Source organism: Muntiacus reevesi, chromosome 1 (assembly GCF_963930625.1).
Source record: "Muntiacus reevesi chromosome 1, mMunRee1.1, whole genome shotgun sequence".
NCBI classification, from domain to species: domain Eukaryota; kingdom Metazoa; phylum Chordata; class Mammalia; order Artiodactyla; family Cervidae; genus Muntiacus; species Muntiacus reevesi.
This window is the reverse complement of record NC_089249.1, coordinates 93,880,401-93,904,779: the sequence shown is the minus strand read 5'-3', so window position 1 is coordinate 93,904,779 and position 24,379 is coordinate 93,880,401. Positions and strand designations below refer to the sequence as shown.

At 44.9% G+C, this 24,379-nt stretch overlaps 2 protein-coding genes across 3 annotated transcripts; one reads left to right on the top strand and one right to left on the bottom strand.

Moving 5' to 3' along the window:
- Positions 1-354: 354 nt before the first annotated feature.
- C1H1orf162 (chromosome 1 C1orf162 homolog) lies at positions 355-5,812 on the top strand. Of its 2 annotated transcripts, none has more exons than XM_065927307.1 (6): positions 355-510; positions 2,745-2,792; positions 4,003-4,072; positions 4,524-4,618; positions 4,893-4,942; positions 5,146-5,812. In XM_065927307.1, exons 2-6 carry the CDS (start codon positions 2,756-2,758, stop codon positions 5,311-5,313), a joined length of 420 nt encoding a protein of 139 aa, XP_065783379.1. In that variant the 5' UTR covers positions 355-510; positions 2,745-2,755; the 3' UTR covers positions 5,314-5,812. The 2 variants fall into 2 exon arrangements, with proteins under 2 accessions (XP_065783379.1, XP_065783373.1); XM_065927301.1 differs by having other exon boundaries at positions 4,890-4,942.
- A 3,701-nt stretch (positions 5,813-9,513) lies between these two features.
- On the bottom strand, positions 9,514-18,658 carry TMIGD3 (transmembrane and immunoglobulin domain containing 3). Its single transcript, XM_065909147.1, has 6 exons — positions 18,593-18,658; positions 15,861-16,208; positions 13,514-13,580; positions 12,651-12,751; positions 12,185-12,243; positions 9,514-9,573 (listed from the first exon to the last, which is right to left on the bottom strand). Exons 1-6 carry the CDS (start codon positions 18,630-18,632, stop codon positions 9,514-9,516), a joined length of 675 nt encoding a protein of 224 aa, XP_065765219.1. The 5' UTR covers positions 18,633-18,658.
- Between the last annotated feature and the right edge of the window lie 5,721 nt (positions 18,659-24,379).

Here is a 24,379-nt window from a genome sequence, read left to right as displayed (position 1 = left end):
TCTTTGTCACTAAGCCCCTGGGGAAGCTGGCGATTCCCATAGTCTTAAAACACCTAATCTGTCTAGTCCCCACTTAACACCATTTGCTTTTCATTTTTCTCTATCAACCTTCCTTCCTTGGCTGGAATAAACGAGATTATGACATGCTTGGTGACAATGATAATGTCACACCCCCACTGTGGTCCCCACAACATCTGACATGGTAGTTCCATATTCAATACTTAATTAGAAATAAACTTGTCTTATCCCCCCAACGTTCTGGCATTCGCGTGTCAAAAGATATAAAAGTTCTCTGCTTGTGGAATGAAAAAAAAAATAGAGTTTGCCACAAACAGGAAGTGGGCCCCAGAGTTTAGACAAGATCTTTGCGACACAGAGCTTGATGGTGGCAGTGGCAGTGGCAGTAATCACTGTTTCATCATTCTGAGAAATCGGAATGATAGCAGAAGCAGCAAGTGAAAAGCTCCGTCTTAGACAATGACATCTTACAACCGGACTTTGTCTTAAAAGGTAAACTCATTTACCCCGTCTTTTAATATAGATGAAATAATCACCAAAACAAAAGGTTAATCTAATTTTTAGTGGTTTCAGTTACTTTTCTTTTCTTTTATTTATTTATTTATTTATTTTTTGAATTTTCTTTTTTTTTTTTAATTTTTCAGTGGGTTTTGTCATACATTGATATGAATCAGCCATCAGTTACTTTTCTTAACCTTATCTGGTCGGGGAAAGGTTGTATGGGAATGGCTGCGTTTAGTTGGTGGGTTTTATGACAATCAGTAAGATTCTCCAATGCTGGACAAAATGTGAAAAAGTATGTATATGGAGTGTTGCTTCTATTTTAATTTATGTTTCTGTCAAATGTTTGGAGTGTTGTTTTCAAAGGGTGTAGTCTTCCTGTTTTTCTCAGCACAGATTCGTAACTAGCGTGGACTCATTAACTACTTCCCTGTTGGATCGTGTGAAGGTTTTGTCTTTCAGTATGGTGGGGACCCAGCTTTTGTTTTACGTGACTGTCCTAACATTTCTTTGGGGTGGTTGTAAACTCAGAACCACTCATGGGAAGGTTAAAATTTTATGGAAAACTATGATCCTCCCCTCCCCCACCTCCCCAGTGATATGGTCTAGTACAAATTCATAGGATAAATTCATACTATGATTAGTGCAAACACATATTTCAATATTTAAAAAACACTACATAAATATTTTACAGTACTCTGCAAAGAGCACTGTTGACTTTTTGTTTATTATCGTGTTTAATTATGTTCCCTTTTATTTTTTTATTGGAATATAATTGCTTTACAATGTTGGGACAGTTTCTCCTGTGCAACATGGTGAATCATCAATATGTACACATATATCCCCTCCATCTTGATTATTGACTTTTAAATTAGAAAAAGAACAAAAAGTACTGGAAAAATTGTTACCCCTATGGATTCTGCTATGGGGATGGACTTTCTATCCCTAGGGCTCAGAATTCTCACCAAATTTCCATGTTGGCATCTTTCTTGTTATCCTAGATTACATGATCTTTAAAAGTTTGTTTGATTGTAAGGCACCTGATAATTTTGCTGTTGTAACTGGTACATGGCAATGAGGTGTTCTTCTCCAAATCTTTCCCTATGCCCAAGGACTCAGAAATTAATTCACTTTTGACAGCTGAATAATTAAGTACGAATGTCATTTATTGTCTAAATAAATAACCTTAAAATACAGTAGTTATAGCAGAATTAAAAATTCTTCTCATGGGTTTATTTAAGTATGTAGTAAAATTGTGGCTTCCTAAAATTGTTTGTTATTTTATTTTGTTTAAAGTGGAAATAATTTTTTATCAACAGGCAGGAAACTGGAAAAGCAAGCTATAGTACATATTTACAACAGAAAGACCTATCACCACTCAGAGGCTTATAGAAATTTTCAGTGAAATAGAAAAATGTTTATGATGAAACACTTAGTAAGAAAAGAAAAAGAGATATGAGGAAGTATCTCAGCTAGCTTTTAAAAGATGCATGGAAGTACAACAAAAAGAAAATACACTAAAATATTAACAATGGGTAGTGGAAGTTTGATTGATTTTACTTTTCTGCTTTTAGATACTCTATACTTTTTTGTATAAATAAATAAAAGAGGGGAAATACAGAAAGTTTAACATGAAAGAACCATAGCTTCTATAAAGACGTTTTAACACTTGAAAAGATAATATGTGAACAAAATAGAAGTTTCTGATGTAGGACCTCCAAGAGCAAGTTAGTTTGCCCAGCACTGCTAGGGAAGCCCGAAGCCAATGCATCAGACCTACGTGACACTCAATATTAAAACCATCCATTCTGCTTCTTTCATACTCCAATTTGATGTTTATCAGGAAAAATTATGGTTTTAATTGGATTTCTCATACATTTTGATGAAATGCACTAGCTATACAAACATGTTGCTTATGTTATTCTAGTTCATACATTGGTCTCCTCTGAGCTGGTTGGTATGAGTCTGTTCTGGAATATTCAGTCAATTCTTGATGCCCTGATGAGATCAAATGTATGGACCTACCGAGCTGAGGCCTCCCTGCTGAACTGTCGTCCTCACGCTGTAAAGTTTGGGACCACTGACCTCACTAGAACATTCTCCCACCATTTGCCTCTCTCCTTCGTCACAGCTCCGATATTAAGATCACAATCTCAGAACTGGCCTCTCTGCTGCCTCTCTTTTCCAAGTTTTCTAAGACGTACCTTTTTTTTTTTAATTCTCAGGTGAAGGCAACATGGGAAACCACATGCCCAAACCTGAACCAAACAATAGTAAGTCTGCAACAGAACCTATTACTTGCCTTGATGCCAAGTTCAGATGGACTGGAATCACTGGACACTGTGCTGAAGGGCTCTCAGGGGATGGTATTTCTGAAGTTGGAAGAATCAGATGCAGGATCTAATGCCAAGAAGAGTGAAAATGGGAACCAGGGAGAACTATCTGATCCTCCAAATATGATAAAGGGAGTGTCTGTGCTCAACATTAGACCATCTTGGTAGTTTGTGAGAGCCTGGCTCCCTTCCCTTGAGTGTGCGAGCTCATTCAGTCGTGTCTGACTCTTTGCAACCCCATGGACTGTAGCCTGTCAAGCTCCTCTCTCCATGGGATTCTCCAGGCAAGAATACTGGAGTGGGTTGCCATTTCTTCCTCCAGGGGGGTCTTCCTGACCCAGGGATTGCACCAGTGTCTCCTGCTTTGGCAGGCAGGTTCCTTAGCATTGAGCTACCAGGGAAGTCCCTTCACCAAGGCTGCCTTTGGCTAGCCACTGTTAACAGCTGCCCTAAAAAATAAATGAATCAAAAAAAGGCAGCGATTTCTAAGGTAATACTCCCCGGAACATCGGGAAATGCTAGTTCTAGGTATCACTTTGGGTTTCTAACTCCTGGCCTTGAGATTCTCTGCTTAAGTCCCAGGGAGCATATGTCTCTGGGTCTCATTAAAATCTTGGAGGGAGAGCTCTGAAATGTTATTACAGGGACAAACGGGACTGCGGAAACGCTAGGCTCTTCCTTCACTTGTGTAGCTGATTATTGTTTAAGCTCCTGATCTAGTTTTCATGTTAAAAGATACAGGCTCGGAAAAAAAAAAAAGAAAAAAAAAAAAAAATACAGGCTCGGGAGGGATGCCATGCCAGAGGGATGGCATGGGGAGAGAGGTGGGAGGGGGGTTCAGGATGGAGAAGACATGTAAACCCATGGCTGATTCATGTCAATGTATGGCAAAAACCACTACAATATTGTAAAGTAATTAGCCTCCAACTAATAAAAATAAATGGAAAAAAATTAAAAATTAAAATTAAAATAATTTTTGAAATGAAAAAAAAAAAAATACAGGCTCTAAGAAACAATGCTCCCTGCTCTTACAGAGCTGTAGCCCCATGGTTGGACTCCACTGGTTGCTTGGATGACGGGGAGCACGTGGGGACCCTTGGGCTGGAGAAGATGTGGCCGACGCACTAATCCCCTTTGTACTCTTTCACAGAGGGACCAGGCACACATCCCGTCATAGTCTCGGCAGTGACCTCTGCACCCTGCCTCTCTGGCCACCCCAAGTAAGCAAGAAATGCCTCCCATTTCATCTCATACCACATGGCATTTGATTCTGTGTTGACCACTTTGCCTTATGGACTTGGGGAGGGAGGTCTGGGGAGAAGGGACCAGAAACAGCAGAAGTAAATCAGTATTTTACCTTCAGAGTGTGGCTCTTAACCTGGGGTCCCCCATGCCTCAAAAGACTCATGAAACCCCTAAACATAAAATTTGCTATGTGCAGTCCTATGAACATTTTTAAGGGGGAATAGAGCCCGTAGCTTTTACTGACACCTCAAATGGATCTGGAACCTGAAAGCCAAAAGTTGAAAACTGGGGGGAGAGATTGCAAGTTAACTAACCAGTGTAAAAGCTATTTCAGGGGATTACCCATAAGTGGAAAAGGTTACCCTCTTGTCTTAAGGCCTTCATAAAGTCCCATGGGTCATCTGCTCTCTTTCTTCACCACAACAGCAAAGAACATTTGGTCTTAGCCTTTTTTGCTGGGGTTATACTGACACTGCTGCTGATGGCCTTTGTCTTCCTCATCATAAAGAGCTGCAGAAAATGTAAGTCTCCAAGAGCTGTGACAGCCCTTCTTTCTCTGCCATTGAGGACAGAGATAGCTTTGAGGGGAGTATAACAGACAGAGCCCGCACTCTCCATGGATCCAGGACTTGAACCCCTTCACTTCTCTCCCGGCCCTCTTCATCCTCCACCCTTCCCACCTCCAGCACCTCCCCCTTACACTGCCCCTTCACCCAAGATTAAAGAAAGAAGCTTCTAATTCCTCCAGGCCCCATGGCTGAGACTTGTTCCTCTTCTTCCTGGCACTTCCAGCAGGTCATTCCAGGCCCCGGACCCTGGATCCTCCTTCAGATCATCCAGCCAAGGTAAGCCAGCCACTCTGTTTCCTGGATATGGAGGCCTGATGCCATTGGACATTGGGCAACTGATTCTCTGAAGGGTTCTTCTGATCTCTTTGGGTCTTCTCTGACCCAAGCTTTCAAGTTGCTTTTAAATGTCACTTGCTTCTGAGAGTCACCTTCCTCTAAATCGAACTGACTCATTTCTCCTCTTCCTTCCTCCTCGGCAGCTTTCATCCTCAGAGGAGGTACTTACCTATGCCAGCATGATTTTCAAAGCCCCCAAAGAAAACAGCGATCGCCTGACCAAGAGTGTACAGAATGCTGTACACGCGGATCCTGTTGTCTATGCTCAGGTTAAAGGGACAAACTCACCTTGCCTCTCCAGTGAGGCTTGAGTCCAGTTCCTTTTATCTCAGCTCCATCTTCATCCCTCACTTGCCATTTTAACAAATTTTGGACTACGACCAGATGAAACCACAGCTGGAGCTGTCTGGGTGTGCTTGGACAATGCTAGTCACCGGTTTGAAGACCAAGGGTCAGTCTTCTCCTGGCCTGAGAGAAGACCTATGGCCCTCCCACTTGGACTAACAGACTGTTAGACCATTGAGAGCTGAGACTACCTCCCCTGTCACCTTCTAAAAAGTGTGATACAGAGCTCACAGCACCAAGTGTTCCCTTGGCATCATTGATCTACTTGGGAGGAGTCAACCAGATGAACAATCCAGGTTGGCTTACAAATAAAAGCAAATTCTGCAATGCTGACTCCTTCTCCATCATTGATGTGTCTTTCCCCATCTCCTCTAGAGGTGCAGAGCTCATCCACAGCCAGAAAAGCCTAATGAAAGTGGCAGTACTCTGGAACTAACTCAGGATCGATTGGGGTACAAGTCCCAAACTCTGCCACTAACTAACATCCTTCACTCATTGGGGCAAGTATGCTAAACTTTTGAAGCTTCAATTTCCTCATCTTGAAAACAGAACTAATAACATATCTCCTAGTATAAAAATAAATGAGATATCATTAAGTACTCTATACATCCCAGAGCACTACACAAAACAAGGTCCCTGTTGGATAAAGCACTATTCAAATGAGGATGTCCATCTCCTTGCTATAGCATAAGAGATATGCATAGCAACAGTATAGGGGAACTAAAAATGGATCTAAATGTTAGCCCCCTCCCCTGCCACATTCCAATGGATGACCCCATAGATGGTCCTAGTAAAAATATCAATAAGATTACTTTTTACTAGGTAAGATTATTCTAAATTTTCTTTGTAAGTCATAAACAAGAAAGACCATTCATAAAAATAAGCAAATAAAAGTAAGATGGGAAGTCTGACCTGAACAGCTAACTGAAAGTACTGTTTCATTAAGAATGGCTAACTTCCCTGGTGGCTCAAACGCTAAAGCGTCTGCCTGTGATGCGGGAGACCCAGGTTCGATCCCTGGGTCAGGAAGATCCCCTGGAGAAGGAAATGGCAACCCACTCCAGTACTCTTGCCTGGAAAATTCCATGGATGGAGGAGCCTGGTAGGCTACAGTCGGAGTCACGAAGAGTCGGACACGACTGAGCGAACTCACTTCACTTCACTTCAGTGGTTTATGAATGAAAAAGTAAAGGGATAAAATAGAAAGACCAGAGATAGACCAAAAATACAAGAGGAAATTTAGAATATGATGAAGTTGGTATATGAAATCATTTAGGGAAAATTAGTTTATTCATAAATGGTGTTGAGAAAATTAGGTAGTCATGAAGATGAAAATAAGATCAGATCTATATCTTACTCCATTTTTCAAAATCCCAGATATGTCAAAAATTTAACTAAAAAAATCATAAAAGTACTAGAAGTAAATATGAGAGAACTTTGAAACCAACAGAGTGAAGTATGCCTTTGAATACATGACGCATGATCAATAAAACAGAAAGGACTGATTAACTTGACTTACAAAGTACCATTCAAAAGACAAATGGCAAGCTGGAAAAATACTTATAGAGCATCTCATAGACAAAGGGTTGATTTTCTCAACATATATGAGTTCCTATAAATCAATAAGGAAAAAATCAACAACTCAATAGAAAAGTAAAAGAACGGATAAGATTAGGCTATTAGCAGAAATGGAAATATAAATGGCTTCAAACATATGAAGAGATACTCAACTTTACTCTTTATTTAAGATAAATCATAATTAGAACTATAATTAGATAATAAGTTCCATCAGTAAGATCCACAAAATTCAAAAAGTTTGCTAACAAACTAGACAAGATTGTGGGGAACTAAAACACATATATACTACTCGTGGGAGAGTGAGTTGATACAACTACTATGAAAGACATTTTGGCAACAGCCAACAACATTTTAAATTCTATTTCAAAGACTGTGTCCTACTTAAACCTGTGGAAGTCACCTATGTCATTTGAATTGCAGCATTCATCAAATAGACTAAAACTAAGTGAGGCTTGTTATACTCTAAACACTATTCTGAGTGCTTGGCATGTGTTCATGGAATGCCCACAAAACACCAGGAGGTTGCAGCAGTTATTATTCTCATTTTTGGTACAGAAATGGAGGCACAAGGAGGTCAAACAACTTGCCTGAGCTCACAGTTACACACGAATACTGAGTTCATACCTGTATTTACGTATGTTTAGTCTCTCTCTGGAAGAAACATCATTAATGGTTTTAGTAATTGGTATTTTCTGGGGAGGGGAACCAGATAACTGAGGGGCAGAGATGGGAGGAAGTATGTTTTCCTTTAAAAACCCTTTTTTGTAACTTTTGAAGTCCTTCATTTACCTTGTTGAGGATTTTCAGGGAGCCTGATACCTAGTGTTCCCATTCCCCACCTGAATTCTAGACCAAGTGAGAAATAAGAGGACTCGGCAGATAGAGATCAAAGCAGCATCTTTATTACAAACATAGGAAAATATAAGCATAAACCCATAGCTGCAGAACCCGGAACGCCATGCACTAAGGCAAGTCCCTGCCCCTCCCCACAACCCAAAAGGCGGCTCAGCTGTCCCCAGGAGTTGCGAAAGATACCGTGTGCTCTGGAAGGAAGGGGAAGGGCAGAGCAGTCACTTCTGGTTCCGACCCCCAGACTCACTCATTAGACAGATCACTCAACCTCTGCCTGGGCGTCCCTCAATAAGGAGTGCCCACCAACGGAGCTCAGTCCACGGGGAGGAAGCTTTACCCACAAACCTCTCTTAAAAATACATTAAGTAATATTTTTGAGAATCAAGGGAAGAAAATTAAGGCTCAAAGAGATGAGATAATTTACCCAGTGTCTCCCTGCTAGTAAGCGGCAGAACAAAATTTAAGTCCTCTGACTTCAAATTCTTTGCATCTGGCCTCCACCGCAAGCTGTCCCAGAGCCCATACAGTGGCAGAGAAACTAGAAAGGCCAAGTTAGATGATCTATTCGAGATGGAAAGCTGCTCCTGACAGCTGGATTTTGAGGGGAAGACAGAGGAAGAGAGAGTTGATAAAGGAAGGGCTCCCTCTGTGTAGAGCCGGTTTAGGGAAATAGTCCTGGGAAGAGATAGCAGTGCCACGGCGCAGTCGGCCGCACGAGGGCAGCAGAGCGCCAGGAATGCCCTTGTCCCCCGCGCCGGCTGTGGGCTGTGTTGGTAGGGGAGGACTCCTTTCAGCTGAAACTCGGAGCAGACTTCAAACAATTCTACCAACCCTGAAGTTAGAACCACATCAGCTTTCCAGTTCAGGGCCAGTACCTTATGAACAGCTTGCAAGAAAATGTATAACCATCATCCTTTGGCCACCCAATACATGAAACATCAGATTAATTCCTCTTCCCTGTTTTATTGAAACTTCCTATTTTTAACAGCACAACCCTCCATTCACAAAGTCTTGATTTTTTTGTGTCCCTATCATGAAAAGTGGCACACAACTAGCCTTGCTGAAAGATGAAATGAGTAAATAATTGACTGCAGATTCACCAAGTCTTTGGTACATAAGGGAAGAAAACAGGCTGTGGACCCAACCGTGGAACCAGAACCAAATCCTACAGGATTCCAAAAAGAAACAGGTTTCCAGATAGGTAAGTCTGCATCTTCCAAGATGTCTATGGATGTCTTCATCTGTCGTGGAAAATTGATGTCTGCTCTCTTGCCTTGTGTAGCAGGATGTCCTAACCCACCCAGCCAAGGAGGGATTGCTGTTTGCAAAACTGGTGGGCTAGTGGCTTCTTTGTACAAATTCAACTCATGGCCACAGGAGAAGGACTAGGATTGTTTAGTGGCTGAGGGAAGACACAACACTTTTGATGTTTGATCTGGGACTGGGGAAGCAAGGGGACTGGCTGAGTGGGCATACAGAGGATGGTAGGAATGGGGTCCCCCTCCCTGCTCTTCCCATCAGCCTGATTGTTGAGTAGCTTTGGGTTCCCTACCCAGGCAGAGAGTGCTTAGGGCTGAAGGAGCTGTGTTCCTAAAAGACTCTGTGAGAGCCTGGACCTAAACGTGCAGATGTGTATAGAACCCTATCCCAGGCCTGCCCAGACTGGACGCCACTGAGTCTCCTGAGCATGGAGACTGGCCAAAACCCTCTCAGGAGGGACTGGAAGAGCAGGGTTTTTATGAGGGCAGCAGAAGCAGTGTGGGAGATTCCAGGGTCTGAAATGCAGGAGACACGCTCTAGGGGGAAAGAGGTGTAGACATGCAGGTGGAAGCTAAGAGCGTAGGGAATCCTGGCATTCGTGACAGTATCACCTCGCTTGCACCCACAACTACTGATGCCCTCATCTCGATTTGTTTCCTGATGTGAATCAGTATTTCTCTTAACTTATCACACTTTGGTTTCTTACTGATGAGAGGCAGAGTCCATTCAACCTGGTGGCATTTTCCCATACAGTTTCCCAAACTGGTGGCAGTTTCCCAGTTTTTGAGCCAAGAGACTCTGAGTACCTCTGATGTAGCCTCTCCCCCCTTCTTTGGGTAGGACAGCATGGAATACTAATTCAGAAGTAAACTGGAATATTATACTTTAAAACAAACTTTTCTAGAAATACTTTCCCAGTGATATCCTGAGAGAAGTTAGTCATACCTTGAAGTTCATTCAACACTGGGTCAGAAATTTATTGGCTAAGGAATACAGCAGAAGTGATCTCCTGGCCCCCTGATCAAGATCTGGCCCTCTTCTTCACTTTTGACTGCTGATTGCGTGAGAACTAAGATCTTGAGATGTTATCTGACTGTGGCCTTGCTCAGGAGTGGCCAAGTAACCCCCTGAGTGCCTCTGTTCTATCCTATCTGCAAATGATTGTTGGCGAGGTTGAGGAGCCTTCAGAACACCTGAGATCAGAATCCGTCCCCAAGTTGTGGACCAGTTGTCATAGTGATTCTATTGTAGCATCATTTTATTTATGAACTTAATAAAAGAAATCTTCAGCCCCATCTGTTCAGTATGAGCCATTGCCTTTGGAGTCAGGACACGTGGAAGGGACTTCAAAGAGTTGTCTACTTTGTTAGAAATAGAAAAGGAGAATTGAATTGAGATTTATTGCCTACCTCTGCTGGGTGTTTCTGCAGCAAAAATGGCAAACTCTGTCATAAGGGCTTCCCAGGGGCCCAACACCAAAGTTTGTTTTCAGAGAGAAAATCAGATGTCATGATTTAAAGGTTATCAGCCAGTTAGCAGCAAAGCTTGGTGCATGGGGCCTGCGTTCAACTCTCACCAAGCTCTGGTGACACGAATGCAGCTGACCTCCTTCAGAGCCCAGAAGGGACCCTGATTCAGGCTGCATGTTCCCACTGTCTGAGTGTGAGGAAGCTGGCTGTGGCTAAACCAGACTGTACAATGCCCTGCTAGATAAGATTTAGGGTTGGGTTCCTTTGCCTCAACTTTCATAGCACCATGCTTCTCTCCTTTAGAGTACTTACAGTTGACAATTTCACATGTGTGTGTGTGAGCATGTGTCTGAGATGCTTTGCCTACCTCCCATTCTACATTATAAGCTCCATGAAGACACATGCTATTTGACTCAGCTGTGTATTCCAGAATCTGGTATGGTCATTGTTTATTGAATGAATGAATGAGTGAATGAATAAAAAATCCTGAGGCGTATGGGGTCCTCAACTTACACGGAAGTAAACAGGCAATAAGTTGCCCTAGGTCATGCCTTAAAGAAGTGAAAATAGTTTTTGCAAAAACCTAGGCTCCAGTTGTGTCCCAAAGGGAGTGTTGTGTGCTTAGTCACTCGGTTATATCCAACTCTTTTCGACCCCATGGACTGTAGCCCAACTCCAATACTTTGGCCACCTGATGCGAAGAACTGACTCATTGGAAAAGATCCTGATGCTGGGAAAGATTGAAGGTGGGAGGAGAAGGGGACGACAGAGGATGAGATGGTTGGATGGCATCACTGACTCAATGGACGTGAGTTTGAGTAAATTCTCGGAGTTGGTGATGGACAGGGAGGCCTGGTGTGCTGTAGTCCATGGGGTCGCAAAGAGTCGGACTCAGCAGAGCAACTGAACTGAACTGTACTGTAGCCCCAGGCTCCTCCGCCCATGGGATTCTCCAGGAAGAATACTGGAGTGGGTAGCCATTTCCTTCTCCAGGGGATCTTCCCAATCCAGGTCTTCTGCCTTGCAGGTGGATTCTTTACTGTCTGAGACCCCTGGGAAGCCCCCCCAAAGGGTGTGGTCTTGGGAAAACCAAGCAAGATGTTTCTTTGTCTACACCCCACACCTCCACAGCTCTTAGACGGCAAAATCCAGGAATGCCATGGAAGCCGCTGCTTTGAGTTCTTAGGGCTTCTGCTCTGGCCCTGGAGCCAAATTATCACCAAACCTTGGGTTTCAAATTGGCCTGGCTGTAGACTCTTGTGTTTCATTAACAGATGTTTCTGGTTCGTTTGTGTTCCCTCATTCTCTAAAATGCTGTTTTCTACATTTCCACACCCAGAGGAGGTTGGAGTCTGTTTTATAGTTATGCCCACAGTCTCTCCATTGCCCAAGGTATTTCTGTGGCTTCTGAGCACAAAAACAAACAAAAACCTATTAGCCAACTAGCGGTGCTTGTGTCTGATGCTGTCTGTGCCCTGTGTCCACTTGAGAGGTCAGCCGATTCCCCACATGGTGGCCTTGGGGATTCTGGCTTCTCTGAAGTGGCCCCACGGGAAAGATGGACGTATCTACACACCCTCTGCTGAACACAATTCCTACGTTTAGGAACAGGGAGCCGTACAGATCAGGGAGCAGTGGGTACGGAGCCCAAGATAGAAGAGTCAAGGAGGGAACTTACCAGCGGTGGGGGGCTCACAGAAGTTTGGCTGGTTTTCTGGTTTCTCGTTAGGCCTTTACCTGCAACCGCCCAAGGGAAGAAGGAGGCACAGAGCTTAAGGGCCGCTCCTTCCGTGGTTCGAGGCCAGGCCTGAGGCCCTTGGGCTTGTCCTTTTCCACTCCCAACCACTCCCAGCCCTTCTTCTCAAGGAGACCTCTCTATGCCTGCTTGCTCAGGTGCCCAGAAGCTCCCCAGTGTCTCAGCCCCCTCCTCCCTGGCCTGCACATGCCTCCACAGTGCTCCCTGCCACCTCTCAGGGTGCCTTTGTGACCATGAAGCAGATTTGCCCTCAGCCCGTGGGCAGGCTGCATGGGAATCCAGGGGTCCAGGCAATAGGAGGAGGGTCACATTCACCCATTTGAGAACTGTTCCTTGACCCCTTTCATTTTCTCCAATTTCCACCACCCCTGCCCCAAACTTCACCTACCCCTTCTGTTTCTTTGGTTTCTCCTCCTTCTGGACAAACGACTGAATATGGAGATGAGCCCTAAGCCCGAGATCAGTATGCAAATGATGAGAATGGACATCCTGGAAGGAATCACAGACAGTATCCGTATCTCTTGGAAGAAACCACGTTTTAGGTTCTCTGCTCAGGATCCCCTTTCCTGGGACCCATCCCCTCTCCCAGCCCCTGCCCCCACCCAGTTCCAGCAGCCCCTGGAAACCAGATTCTTTTAGAGCACCCATTGCCTCCAGATCACACATGATCACGCATGATGGGACCTGGGGTGGCTATCTGACACCAAGCCAGGCCCAGCCCCCTCCTCGGAGACTAACATGGGACTGGAAGTGGGAGGATGCGGTCTTGGGCTGGGGGAACAGGGGGAAAATAAACTCAGCAGCTACAAGTGGATTATCTTCTCCCAGGGAAGAAAAAAAAAAGTGAAATATAAGAGGGCAGTGGGGAGAAAGAAGAAGCAAGCACAAAAGTAAAGCAGATTGAAGACAGAGATAAATCCTGATGATGCTCCCCATTTCTGAGGGCGGCCACATCTCTGCCCCTGCATTTCATCAGACACTGCTTTCTCCTTATGATGAAATCTCCTCTTTAATCAAAATAGCCAGAGGGCATTTTTGCTGCTTGCAATCAAGAGTCCTAAACTGTTTTCTTTTGAAAGAAAGCAAACAAAAAAAAAAATAAAAATAAGAAAGAAAGCAAACAGTCACACTGAAGATGGATAGTTCAAGAGGAGAAACAGCACACAGCTGGAAAGCAGAGGGTGCAAACCCACGGCCGTGTTGCGTTGTTACTGCCCAGCCGAAGTCCACTTGTCCCCTAAAACTGCTCACCTGGAGTGATCTGCCTTGTGGACAACCTTGGAAGCCCTGCAGCTTCTGTTCTTGTTGCCTGAAAGGTCTGTGTCAAAAAGGATTTGTTGAGTCAAATAAGGCCCAACCTCGGGCCCTTCCGTTGCCTCCTGCATCCCTGCACCCCTGCCCATCCTTCTCTCAATCTCCAGAGAGTGAGTGTCCAGGGTGAATACTGGGTTGAGTTCACCTGACTCTTTGCAACCCCATGGACTATACAATCCATGGAATTCTCCAGGCCAGAATACTGGAGTGGATAGCTGTTCACTTCTCCAGGAGATCTTCCCAACCCCGGGATTGAACCCAAGTCTCCCACATTGCAAGTGGATTCTCTTACAGCTGAGCCACCAGGGAAGCCCAAGAATGCTGGAGCGGTAGCCTATCTCTTCTCCAGCGGATCTTTCCAACCCAGGAATCGAACCGGGGTCTCTTGCATTGCAGGCAGATTCTTTACCAACTGAGCTATCAGGAAAGCCCTCACAAGGCAGAAGGCGGATGGAACAAGCAAGGGCTGAAATCCAGCCCATACACTGTTTGCCAATCCATATACCCTACCACTGAGTCCCATGCACTGGGAGGAAGGGTGCCTTTTCCAGATGTGCACAAAGGTTCTAAGTTGACTAAACATGGCCCTTGGTTAGAGAGGCTGACAGCTATGGGAGGGGACCGTCAGAGGCACCAGAGGGCCAGTCCTGTCCTTAAGGAACTGATCAGTAGGTAACACAATTGCCACATTGTGTTTCTGACACCTATCAAAACCAGCAAGAGAAGGGCCGCCACAGTCACCCGCCTTGCCCCCTATGAGAAGATCAGGGGATGGGGTGTGTGTCTGCGTTTCATTTAAACTGAGGAGCTCATTTAGGTGGGACTTCTCTCATCCTGAGCCTAAAACTCAGGACAGACTACACACTTAAGTAAAAGCAGAGCCACACAAAGTAGAAACATGGTTGGTGCGAAGGATGTCACACTTTCGGTAAGATGTGTGCTGAAGAAATTACCGACTGGTCAAACGTGAACAAGGCTCTCCAGCATCAGGAGGCTTCCCCGAGCCTCCCTTATGCCCTTTGCTATGTTTTCCTACTGGCATTGTCCTCTGATGATGCTAGAGAAAGATTTCCCTTCTAATTTTTATCTATTTATTTATTTTTGGCTGTGCTGGGTCTTCATTGCTGTGAGGGCTTTTCTCTAATTGCAGTGAGTGAAGGTTACTCTTATGTGAGGTGCATAGGCCTCTCATTGCAGTGGCTTCTCTTGTTGCAGAACACTGGTGTCAGGGTTCGTGGGCCTAAGTAGCTGCAGTTCCAGGTCCACAATTTGTAGGATCTTCCCAGACCAGGGATTGAACCCGTGTCTCCTGCATTGGCAGGCGGATTCTTATCCACTGAGCCAACGAGGGAGCCCAAGACATCCCTTCTAGAAATGGAAACAAGGAGAAGTCACAGGGCCGGGGGTGGGGGCGGTGGAGGAAGGCAGGAAAAAAAGGTAGATCAATGTGCCTGAGAGAGATTTTCTGGTGTAAAGGGAGGTCTTCAACATTGGACAGAAGGACTTTGGGGAGCAAATGGAGCCCCTATCCCTTCTGCCTGGCCCAAAGGAGCAACATACTGGCTTAGACAGACTCGCCCCTCCAGACTGCTCCACCCATGCCCTTCCAGCTGCCTCCAGGAGCAAACTGTACCCCTTAAAAGAAAGCATTGACCTCTTGGACCATGTTTATCTCTGTATGTTATAAAATTATTTAAGTGGGCAATTTTTGAGGGTGCTTGCCTGGGTGTCTGTGTGCTTGCTAAGTCGCTTCAGTCATGTCCAACTCTTTGAGGAGCCCACCCGGCTCCTCTGTCCATGGGATCCTCCAGGCAAGAATACTGGAGTGGGTTGCCATTCCCTTCTCCAGGGGATCTTCCAGACCCAGGGATCGAATCTGCAGTTGTTACGTCTCCTGCATTGGCAGGCGGGCTCTTTACCACTAGTGCCACCCCGGAAGCCCGTCCAGGTGCCTAGACCACTATTTACAGCCTCAGCCACTTCTCAAGAAGTGAATATTCAAGATTCTAGTTCACAAGGCAAAGCTCTCACACTGGTGAGCCGCCCAAATCAGATGGCTGTGAGGGGAGAGAGGTTCTTAAGAGCACCCTGGGGCCCAGGCACCCTCCTCTTCCCCCAAACTCCCAGTTCATCAATAGCACCATCAGCAGCCACCCAGCTCTGGAAGGAGGGAGGGACCAGGTTAACCCAGAGAACCGAGTTGGTGCTCAATGAGTATTTACCTCACCAGCTCCCACCCACCGCCGTGGGTCACCCCCAGCTAGACACACAACAGGTTCCTTACCTTGCCCGGACCAGAAACTGTTGGTGATGGCTTTTCTGTCATCGGTCACAACCAGCTCTGTAAAGTCCATGTCATCTCTGGCAAAGTCACGCTGGACGCCACACCAGTACCAGCCAGTATCCTCCTTGGTCAGGCAAGACACAGTGACAATGAGCTGGTTTCCTGTGTCCCTCAGGGCCACGCGGTCGGTGCTGTTGGGTGTGAAGGCGATGATGTTGCAGTAGTCCCGGAAATAGCCTCGGCACCAGTACTTGAGGTGGTCCTTATAGTGGGTGCTGTAGTTGCAGATGGCGGAAGCTGTGTCCAGCACAAAGCTTTCCTTGACTTTCTCGTCCATGACCATGGCATCTGTGAAAACACACAGACAAACACCATCATTCTTTTAAACACATCTTGGCCCCTGTACCCTGGAGGAAAATTAGTGAAAGCTTTGGAGGCAGATTTTTGCCTGTTTTGGGGTTGGCAACTAACCGTTAGAGGTTGAACAGTGTTCCCCTAAAATTTATATGTTGATGTGGTAACCACCCAGTGCTTTTTAAAAAAAATCTTATTTATTTTTGGCTGTGCTGGGTCTTCGTGTTGCGTGTGGACTTTCTCTAGTTGCAGCAAGCAGGGGGTCCTCTCTAGTTGCGGTACTCGGGCTTCTCACTGCGGCGGCATCTCCTGTCATGGAGCACAGGCTCTGGGGCAGGCAGGCTTCAGTAGTTTCAGCTCCCAGGCTCTAGAGCACAGGCTCAATAGTTGTGGCCCACGGGCTTCATTGCTTCACAGCATTTGGGACCTTCCCAGATAAGGGTTTGAACCCGTGTCTCCTGCATTGGCGGTGGATTCCTAACCACTGAGCCACCATGGAAGCCCCACTCGGTACTTTAGAATGTGACTGTATTTGGATTTAGAACCTTTAAAGAAGTAATGAAGTTAAAGTAGGGTCATTAGAATAGGCCCCAATCCAATCTGACTGGTGTCCTAATAGAAAAGGTGATCAGGACACAGACAACAGAGGGATGACCACGAGGACAGTGAGAAGGTGGTCCTCTGCAAGCCAGGGAGAGAGATCTCAGGAGAAACCAAACCTGCTGACACCTTGATCTTGGACTTCTAGCCTCCATCACTGTTAGGAAACAAGCGTCTGTTGTTGAAGCCACACAGTCTGGGTTTGTTACAGGGGGCCTAGCAAACCAACACAGCAAACCTGGAGAAGAATTTTTCCCTGCTCTAAGAGCAGGGAAAATATGTATGCCCCTCTGAAAGACTTTAGAAGGCCACTCATGTTGCTTGGGGGAGGGTTGAAGAGCCTGAGGCTTACTGTTAGTAAATTCTCTGCCCCTAGCTCACCCCTCGCTGCCCCACTTTACCTTGGCACCCTCGAAAGGAAAGTAAGGAGGTTTGAGACAGAAACAAGCTCATAGACATAGGAAACACTGCAGTTACCAAAGGGGGAAAAACCAGGAGTTTGGGACTAACAGATACACACTACTGTATATAAACAGCTAAACAACAAAGACCTATTGTATAGCACAAGGAATTACATATTCAGTATCTTGCAATAACCTATAATGAAAAAGAATTTGAAAAAGAATATATGTGTGTGTGTGTGTGTGTGTGTGTGTTCACTTAGTTTCTCAGTTGTGTCCAACTCTTTGCGACCCCATGGACTGTAGCCCACCAGGCTCCTCTATCCATGAGATTCTCCAGGCAAGAATACCGGAGTGGGTTGCCATGCCCTCTTCCAGGGGATCTTCCCAACCCAGGGATCGAACCTGCAGCTCCTGCATTGCATGCAGATTCTTTACTGCTGAGCCACCAGAAAAGCCCCAAATCAACTATACTTCAATAAAAAAAAATTTTTTTTAATGTAGAAAAAGAAAAAGTAAGGCAGTTTTGAGGCTTCTGCTGGCTGTACAGTACTGAAGACAGAGGCATCCGGTTCTGTTCTGTCCTCAGGGTCTAAGAACTTCACGTTTCCTCTGTGCCTGACCAGTGAGGGGACCTCTGTCATCTCAAAATGTTGTGTAAAAAGGAAGTCATGCAGTCCTCATCCAGCTTGACAGTGGCTGGGGAAGTATTAGACCAAGGAAATGAGATGGCTAAGAGAGCCCAGCCCTCCCTTAGCCTTCCAGATGTGCATTGGGGCCCCTCAGTGCTGCCTCCAGAGTAGCCTGCAGTGGGTGTGACCAGCCCACGAAGCAGTCTCGTGTCTTGATGTCACTTGACAGGCTATGATATTTTGTTCTCATATGGACCCCATGAGAAAGATCATGTGATGATCAGTTTACCAGCCTGGATGCTGACCCAGAGAGAGGTGCAGTAACTTCAGAGATCACAAGGCTGGAGGAGGGCAGAGCTGGGGCCAGCCTGGTCCTCTGATCTTCTCATCTTTGGGGTCAGGTGTGTGCAGAAAGTGGGAAGTTCAATCCTCATATATCAGCACAAATGTTTTCAAAGGAAGAAGGGGAAAGGGAAGGGGAACTTACACCGAGAATACAGGGCCCTCATTTTAGCTGAGGGCTTCAAATTCCCCACCACCCTTTTATCAGATTGAAGAACAAGGACCAATTTGGACAAGATTTATTATTTTACCACCTTTTATTTTCCCATCCGGCTCCTTCTGTGGCTTGCACTAATAAGCAGGAACTCCAGGTAGGAACGGAAAAGCACACTAAGTTTAGGGTTGGGATGCACCACCTCTGGGAAGCTTGGAGGCCTGGAGATGATCCTTCCCCATTTCTTACCTGAAAAGACAGTCAAAGAGAGCAGAATGAAGAGCCTCATGACTGGAAAGAAGTGAATCTTCAACTGGGATGACCAGATGGACCCAGGGGCCTTAGGAATCCTGGATCTGTTTAAAGGAAACAGATATCTTTGAGTTGAAGATGCTTTTATCCTGTTTGGAGAGACCAGGGAAAAGAAGGACCAACCAGTTAATCCAAGAAGTGCTGTTAGGTATAGGTATCCCTGTTGTGCACTGCACAAAGGCGCTTCAGCAGAGGGAAGACATTTGCAGACATAAACTTACTTACTTACAGACAAAATTCTGAGCTTGCTGGTAGAGCCCAAAACACAGAGGAGCTGTCCCTCCTGGATACATCCGCTCTGGCAGACAAGGCACACTCAGAAGGGCACATGACTCCAAACCATCACTGGCACACCTTCGTCTATGCACCTGTGCCCGGTCCTGCAGAGTGGCCCAGGTATCAGCCAAGGTCAGGCCTCTTGTCTTGTTCACCACTCTTGGAAGCCCAATTCCTATTTAGCTGAGGGGAAGACCAATAAGGAGACTTATAGCTATCCTGCCTTCCAGGAGAACACTGCAGCCTCATCCAGGGAATGTGGCTGGAGGGTAGAGCCTGAAGCTGAAATGCTGGCAACCGGAGCATGTGAGCAGGTGAAAGTGTGGGTTCTGGGGCATCAATAGCCAGGCTGTAGCCTGCAGACATCTTCAAAGCCTTCTTGGGACACATCAAGGCTGTCCGTGCGATAGATACTTGCCCTGATTGCACGTGGGACCCATATGGTCTGGCTACTGATTTTTAAAGTTTGAATTATGGAACCATGCTCAGGTGAATTTAAGCTGAATGCTTATGTATCACACCCAGAGCTAGCACTTCTCATCAAGGGTTGGATGTGGTGATTGTCCAGGTTTTCAATAATGTCCTCTCCTGAGCAAGGAGAGCCTTTCTCTATTCGCACCAAGTCAACATTAGGCCAGCAGCAGGTCTGCATCATGGGAGGGGTTTTGCTTATATTGCCTCATTTGTTCCTCAAGAAACCTTTGTGAGGTCAATAATTAAACTGCCAGTGAGACAAAATGAAGCAGCACTCTATAAATTCAAAGGGGCTTGAGAGACATACTCCTTGGAGGAGGGCGCAGCAGCCCACTCCAGTATTCTTGCCTGGAGAATCCCATGGACAGAGGAGCCTGGTGGGCTACAGTCCATAGGATGGCAAAGAGTCAGACATGACTGAAGCAACTGAGCACGCATGCACGAGAAACATGCTAACAAATTATAACATATGGAACTTAGTAATACAAGAAAATTCTGGATTTTGGATCCTGACAGAAGCCAACAATTGAGAAAGGTTGGACAGTGACTGGATAGATGATGATATTAAGAAATTATTGTTGTGGACATAGTGGGGAAAGGAAAGAGTGGGATGAATGGTGAAAGTAGCATCAACATATACACACTACCATGTGTAAATCAGATGTCTGGTGAGAAGTTGGTATATAACACAGGGAGCCCAGCCTGCTGTCTGTGATGACCTAGAGAGGTGGGGTGGGGAGAGGGACGGGAAGTTCAGGAGGAAGGTGATATATGTATAATTATGGCTGATTTTCATTGCTGTATGGCAGAAATCAACACAACATTGTAAAGCAATTTTCCTCCAATTAAAAAATAATTTTTTTAGAAGTGAGAATAAAAGAAAAGGAAACACTGTTACACTTTTTTCCAGATGTGATAATGACATTGTCATAGCCAGCCTCTAAGATGGCTCCTGATACACGTGCCACTGTGTAATTCCCTCCAGACTTGAATCAGGGCTGCCCCGGTGATCAGTAAAATATGGCAGAAGTGATGGCATATGGCTTCCAAGGCTAGATCATAAAAGATGTGCAACTTCCACCTCAGAGGTTGCACCACTTTCTTTCTTTCTTTCAGAAGTCAGCTGCCACGTTGTGGGGACTCTCAAGTGGAACTGTGGAAAGGCCATGAGGAAAGGAACCAGCTTGCTAGACATGGACAACCCACCTTGAAAGTAAATCCTCCAGTACCATCAAACCTCCAGATGAATGCAGACCCAGCAACTTTGTGAGAGACCTCAAGCATAACGCGCCCAACCAAGATGGTCCTGAATTCCTGACCCATCAAAACCACAGGAGATAATAAAGAATTATCATGTTAAGCCTCTAAGTTTGGGCGTGCTTCATTAAATCACAGTCAATAATTAATATTGATATTGTGAGTGTTTTTAAAGTAGGCGCTTATCTCTGAGAAAACCACATGTAAAACACTCAGAATTGCTCAGAGCTTGTACCGTGAAACCAAAGAAAGTGCTAACCAAAGAAGATTGTGCACAGATATCAGGAAAATACCCAAGACATGAAAAGTAACATTCTAAAGCAAACGACAGGCTCAGAGTTCATAGAATAAACAGATGCATCTTTTAGCATTCTGACTATTATTTGGTATAATTAGTTCTATTGGTCCCTCTTAGGGGGAGAATTAATTTTCACTCTATTTGATATGTAAATAAGAAAGTAAATGGGTAATAAGAATAAGCTACATTTTAAAAATAACTTTTAAAAATACAAACCAAGATGCTGACAGATGAAATAATTTGATGTCCAAAATTTCAAAATAATCAGGTCAAGTGGGGAGGGGCCATTAATGAAACAAGGTTGGCTGTGAGCCGATCATTATTAAAGCAAGATAATAGTTATACAAGCCTTTGTTATTCTAGTCTCTCCACTGTTGTGTGTTTGAAATTTTTCATAATAAAAACTAAAAAGCAAAAAAAAAAAAACGTAAAAAGCAATAAAACAAGCAAAACATTGACACAGATATTACTAGCCTCACTTTAAAAATAAGAAAAATTGAGGCTTAAATAAGGCTAAGTTTAAATTCATACAGCTACTAAAGCCACCGTGAGCTAATGCTAAATCTGAAAGAAAAAACTCCTGTCCATCACTTGATTATGCTTCCCCAGCAGTAACCAGACTGCAAGACTGTAGAGCACCTCAGAGGCTGCAAAGAGACTTCACATATGCCTGTCCACCGAGTGGCCGGGGCAAGATGCAACCGACTTTTCTCATTCCCATCATACCCATCATAGTAACTAAGGGCAGAGTTTCTGTAGAAAACGTGCATTTAGTTCTAAGAAACAGAAGGCCCAGGTGGACCATGGCCAAACCATATATAAAAATAGAATCTGGCCCACAACCAGCCCAGGAAACCAGCCCCTTATCTATAGTAACTGGCCCAGGAAGCCAGCCCGATATAAACCAGACGGATCGGAAGTCAGACCATTATTTCTAGTAACAATCCAGAAAGCCAAACAATAATCCCTGTAACAATTGGCCCCACATGGTCAGGGCTAGATGAATAACTGACAGCATCCCTAATTTTTGTCCTGCTTCCAACTAAAGACCAACTAGAGAAAGTGAAGTATGCCCCCAACTCACCACACAGAATGCCCCACTTTTACAGTCTGCTGCAGTCTCCCCAGACCAACGGTCTCCAGTCAGGGTGCACCTGAAGCCTTCTTTCTTCCACTATAAAACCACCCCGCTCTTCTCCAGCCTTTCAGACTCTGTCAGAGAGCAACGGCCAGTGGTTTCCTGGTGGCTCAGATGCTAAGGGATCTGCCTGCAATGCAGGGGACCTGGATTCGATCCCTGGGTTGGGAAGATTCTCTGGAAAAGGGAATAGCTACCCACCCTAGCATTCTTGTTCATGGGGTCACAAAGAGTCAGACGCGGCCTAGTGACTAAATCTTTGTGGCTGACTCCTCCTCTCTAGAAAGCTCAGAATAAATAGCCTTCATTTGTTCTCATTTTGTTGGCCTTCACTTATTTCTACTGTTAATAAAAATTTAAAAATCGGGTAAATAAGCCAGCTACTCAGCATCTACTTTTGGTCCAGTGAATCTGTGTGGAGGAGAAGGGGGAGGCAAACTTTGACTTTGTCTGGGTGGTCTCTTTACCTGATTCCTTTAAAATGAAAGCCTAACAGCCACCTTTGACAATGTTTAGCTGAAGGGAGGAGCCAGGAGACAGAGAAACTCCTGTGATGCTAATCTTTAAACCTGAAACCAGGGTGGTTCTCACTACCTCTAGGCTAACTCCTCACCAGTGAGTCTTGCTTCATCTTTTTTGAGTTCACGCCCAAAGATACATCACTAAAAGGCCTCTTCTGGGCTGGTAGAACCCCTGAGCTCAAGAGATTCTCACTGACACCCAAGATATGACTTCCTACAAGCCTTCAGTGGGTTTGCTAAGCAGTGAATATCATAAAGGAAAAGAGAGAGAAGGAGGGGAGGAGGAAAAAGGGAAATAAAAGTTTTTCTGAAACTCAGGAACTGCAGCTTGTCTGATGACACCAAATGACTCAAGACAGACTGCTGCCTTCTTTTGAGAGAAACAGTTCCTTTAAATCAAGTCTTCCAAAAAAGGCATAGGTCAAATGTTGCTACAGCAACTGGGTTAGAATCTGAGAACTAACCAACACGTGCCTCAAGTCTCAAATTGGGCAAAGGTGAGTTGTTGGCAGACCAGTGTGCCAGGAACACCCATTACCCCCGAGTAAACCCAGGGCCTCATCCTGGAGGAGCATTTTCACTAAACCATAAAAATTAATTCAGGAGAAAAAGGCTGAAATCAAAGGGATACCATTAAGAAAAAATTGGAGGTGGCAGAGACTTGGTTTTTTGAAACAAAAAAGATCCCCCAAAATGTTTGATGGGGAGCTTGTCAGGAACAAAGTCTCCTTCTGTATCCAGGGACCCTCAGGAATGGGGGTGGGCATTCCAGTCTTCTTCCTCTAACATAGGAGTGTGAATGGTACCAGGAAGTGGGTGGGTGGGATGACCAACTGGGTTTGGCATTAGTAGAAAAGAACATGCAAATTTTAAACATCCCAGATAGTGCTGATTCTGCTTGGGCTGACAAAAGGAGATGCAAGAACATTTCCCTGAAGTGAAATGTTAACAAGATAAATATGGTTCTCAGGCTCTGGCCTAAGATTAGGGTCAGGATAATCTCTCAGGACTAGTTGAGAATTGATAAGAAGCACATTTTCAGTACACTTATCCTCTCTGATGTGGTTTAACTAAAATCCCCAGCTTACTGTTCTCATCATGTTAATATACGTACTGTATTGACTTGGGACTAAGAGTCCACAGCTGCAAATTTGGACTGCCTAATCAGAGATGCCACCTCCAAATTCCAGGGCCACACGCAATGCCCCAAATGACATGTGAAAGTGAAGTCACTCAGTCGTGTCCAACTCTTTGCTACTCCATGGACTGTAGCCTACCAGACTCCTGTGTCCATGGGGGCAAGAATACTGGAGTGGGTTGCCATTTCCTTCTCCAGGGGATCTTCCTGACCCAGGGATCGAACCTGGGTCTCCCATATTGCAGGCAGATGCTCTAACCTTTGAGCCACCACGGAAGCCCCCAAATGACATGACTAGCATGCTATTCCTGTCTGGTGTCCCAACAAGAAACAGCAACTAAGGCAAAAAAACAAAAAACAAACAAACAAAAAAGCAGTCCTTAAGTATACAAACCATAGCTTGTATTCGTGATTCTGATAATTGTACATAAGGTTAACTTAAGAGTTTGGGCTTTGTAGAAATTTCAAGTCCCACTGCATGTCTAAGGATAGGTAGCAAGAATGTTGGGTTCTCCCGTAAATCAGGGCTGCCTTGAAATCCTGGTGCTCACATTAATTAATTATGTGATTGTGGACAAGTTACTTAAACTCTCTGTATCTCAGTTTTTTCTTCTGCAAAATA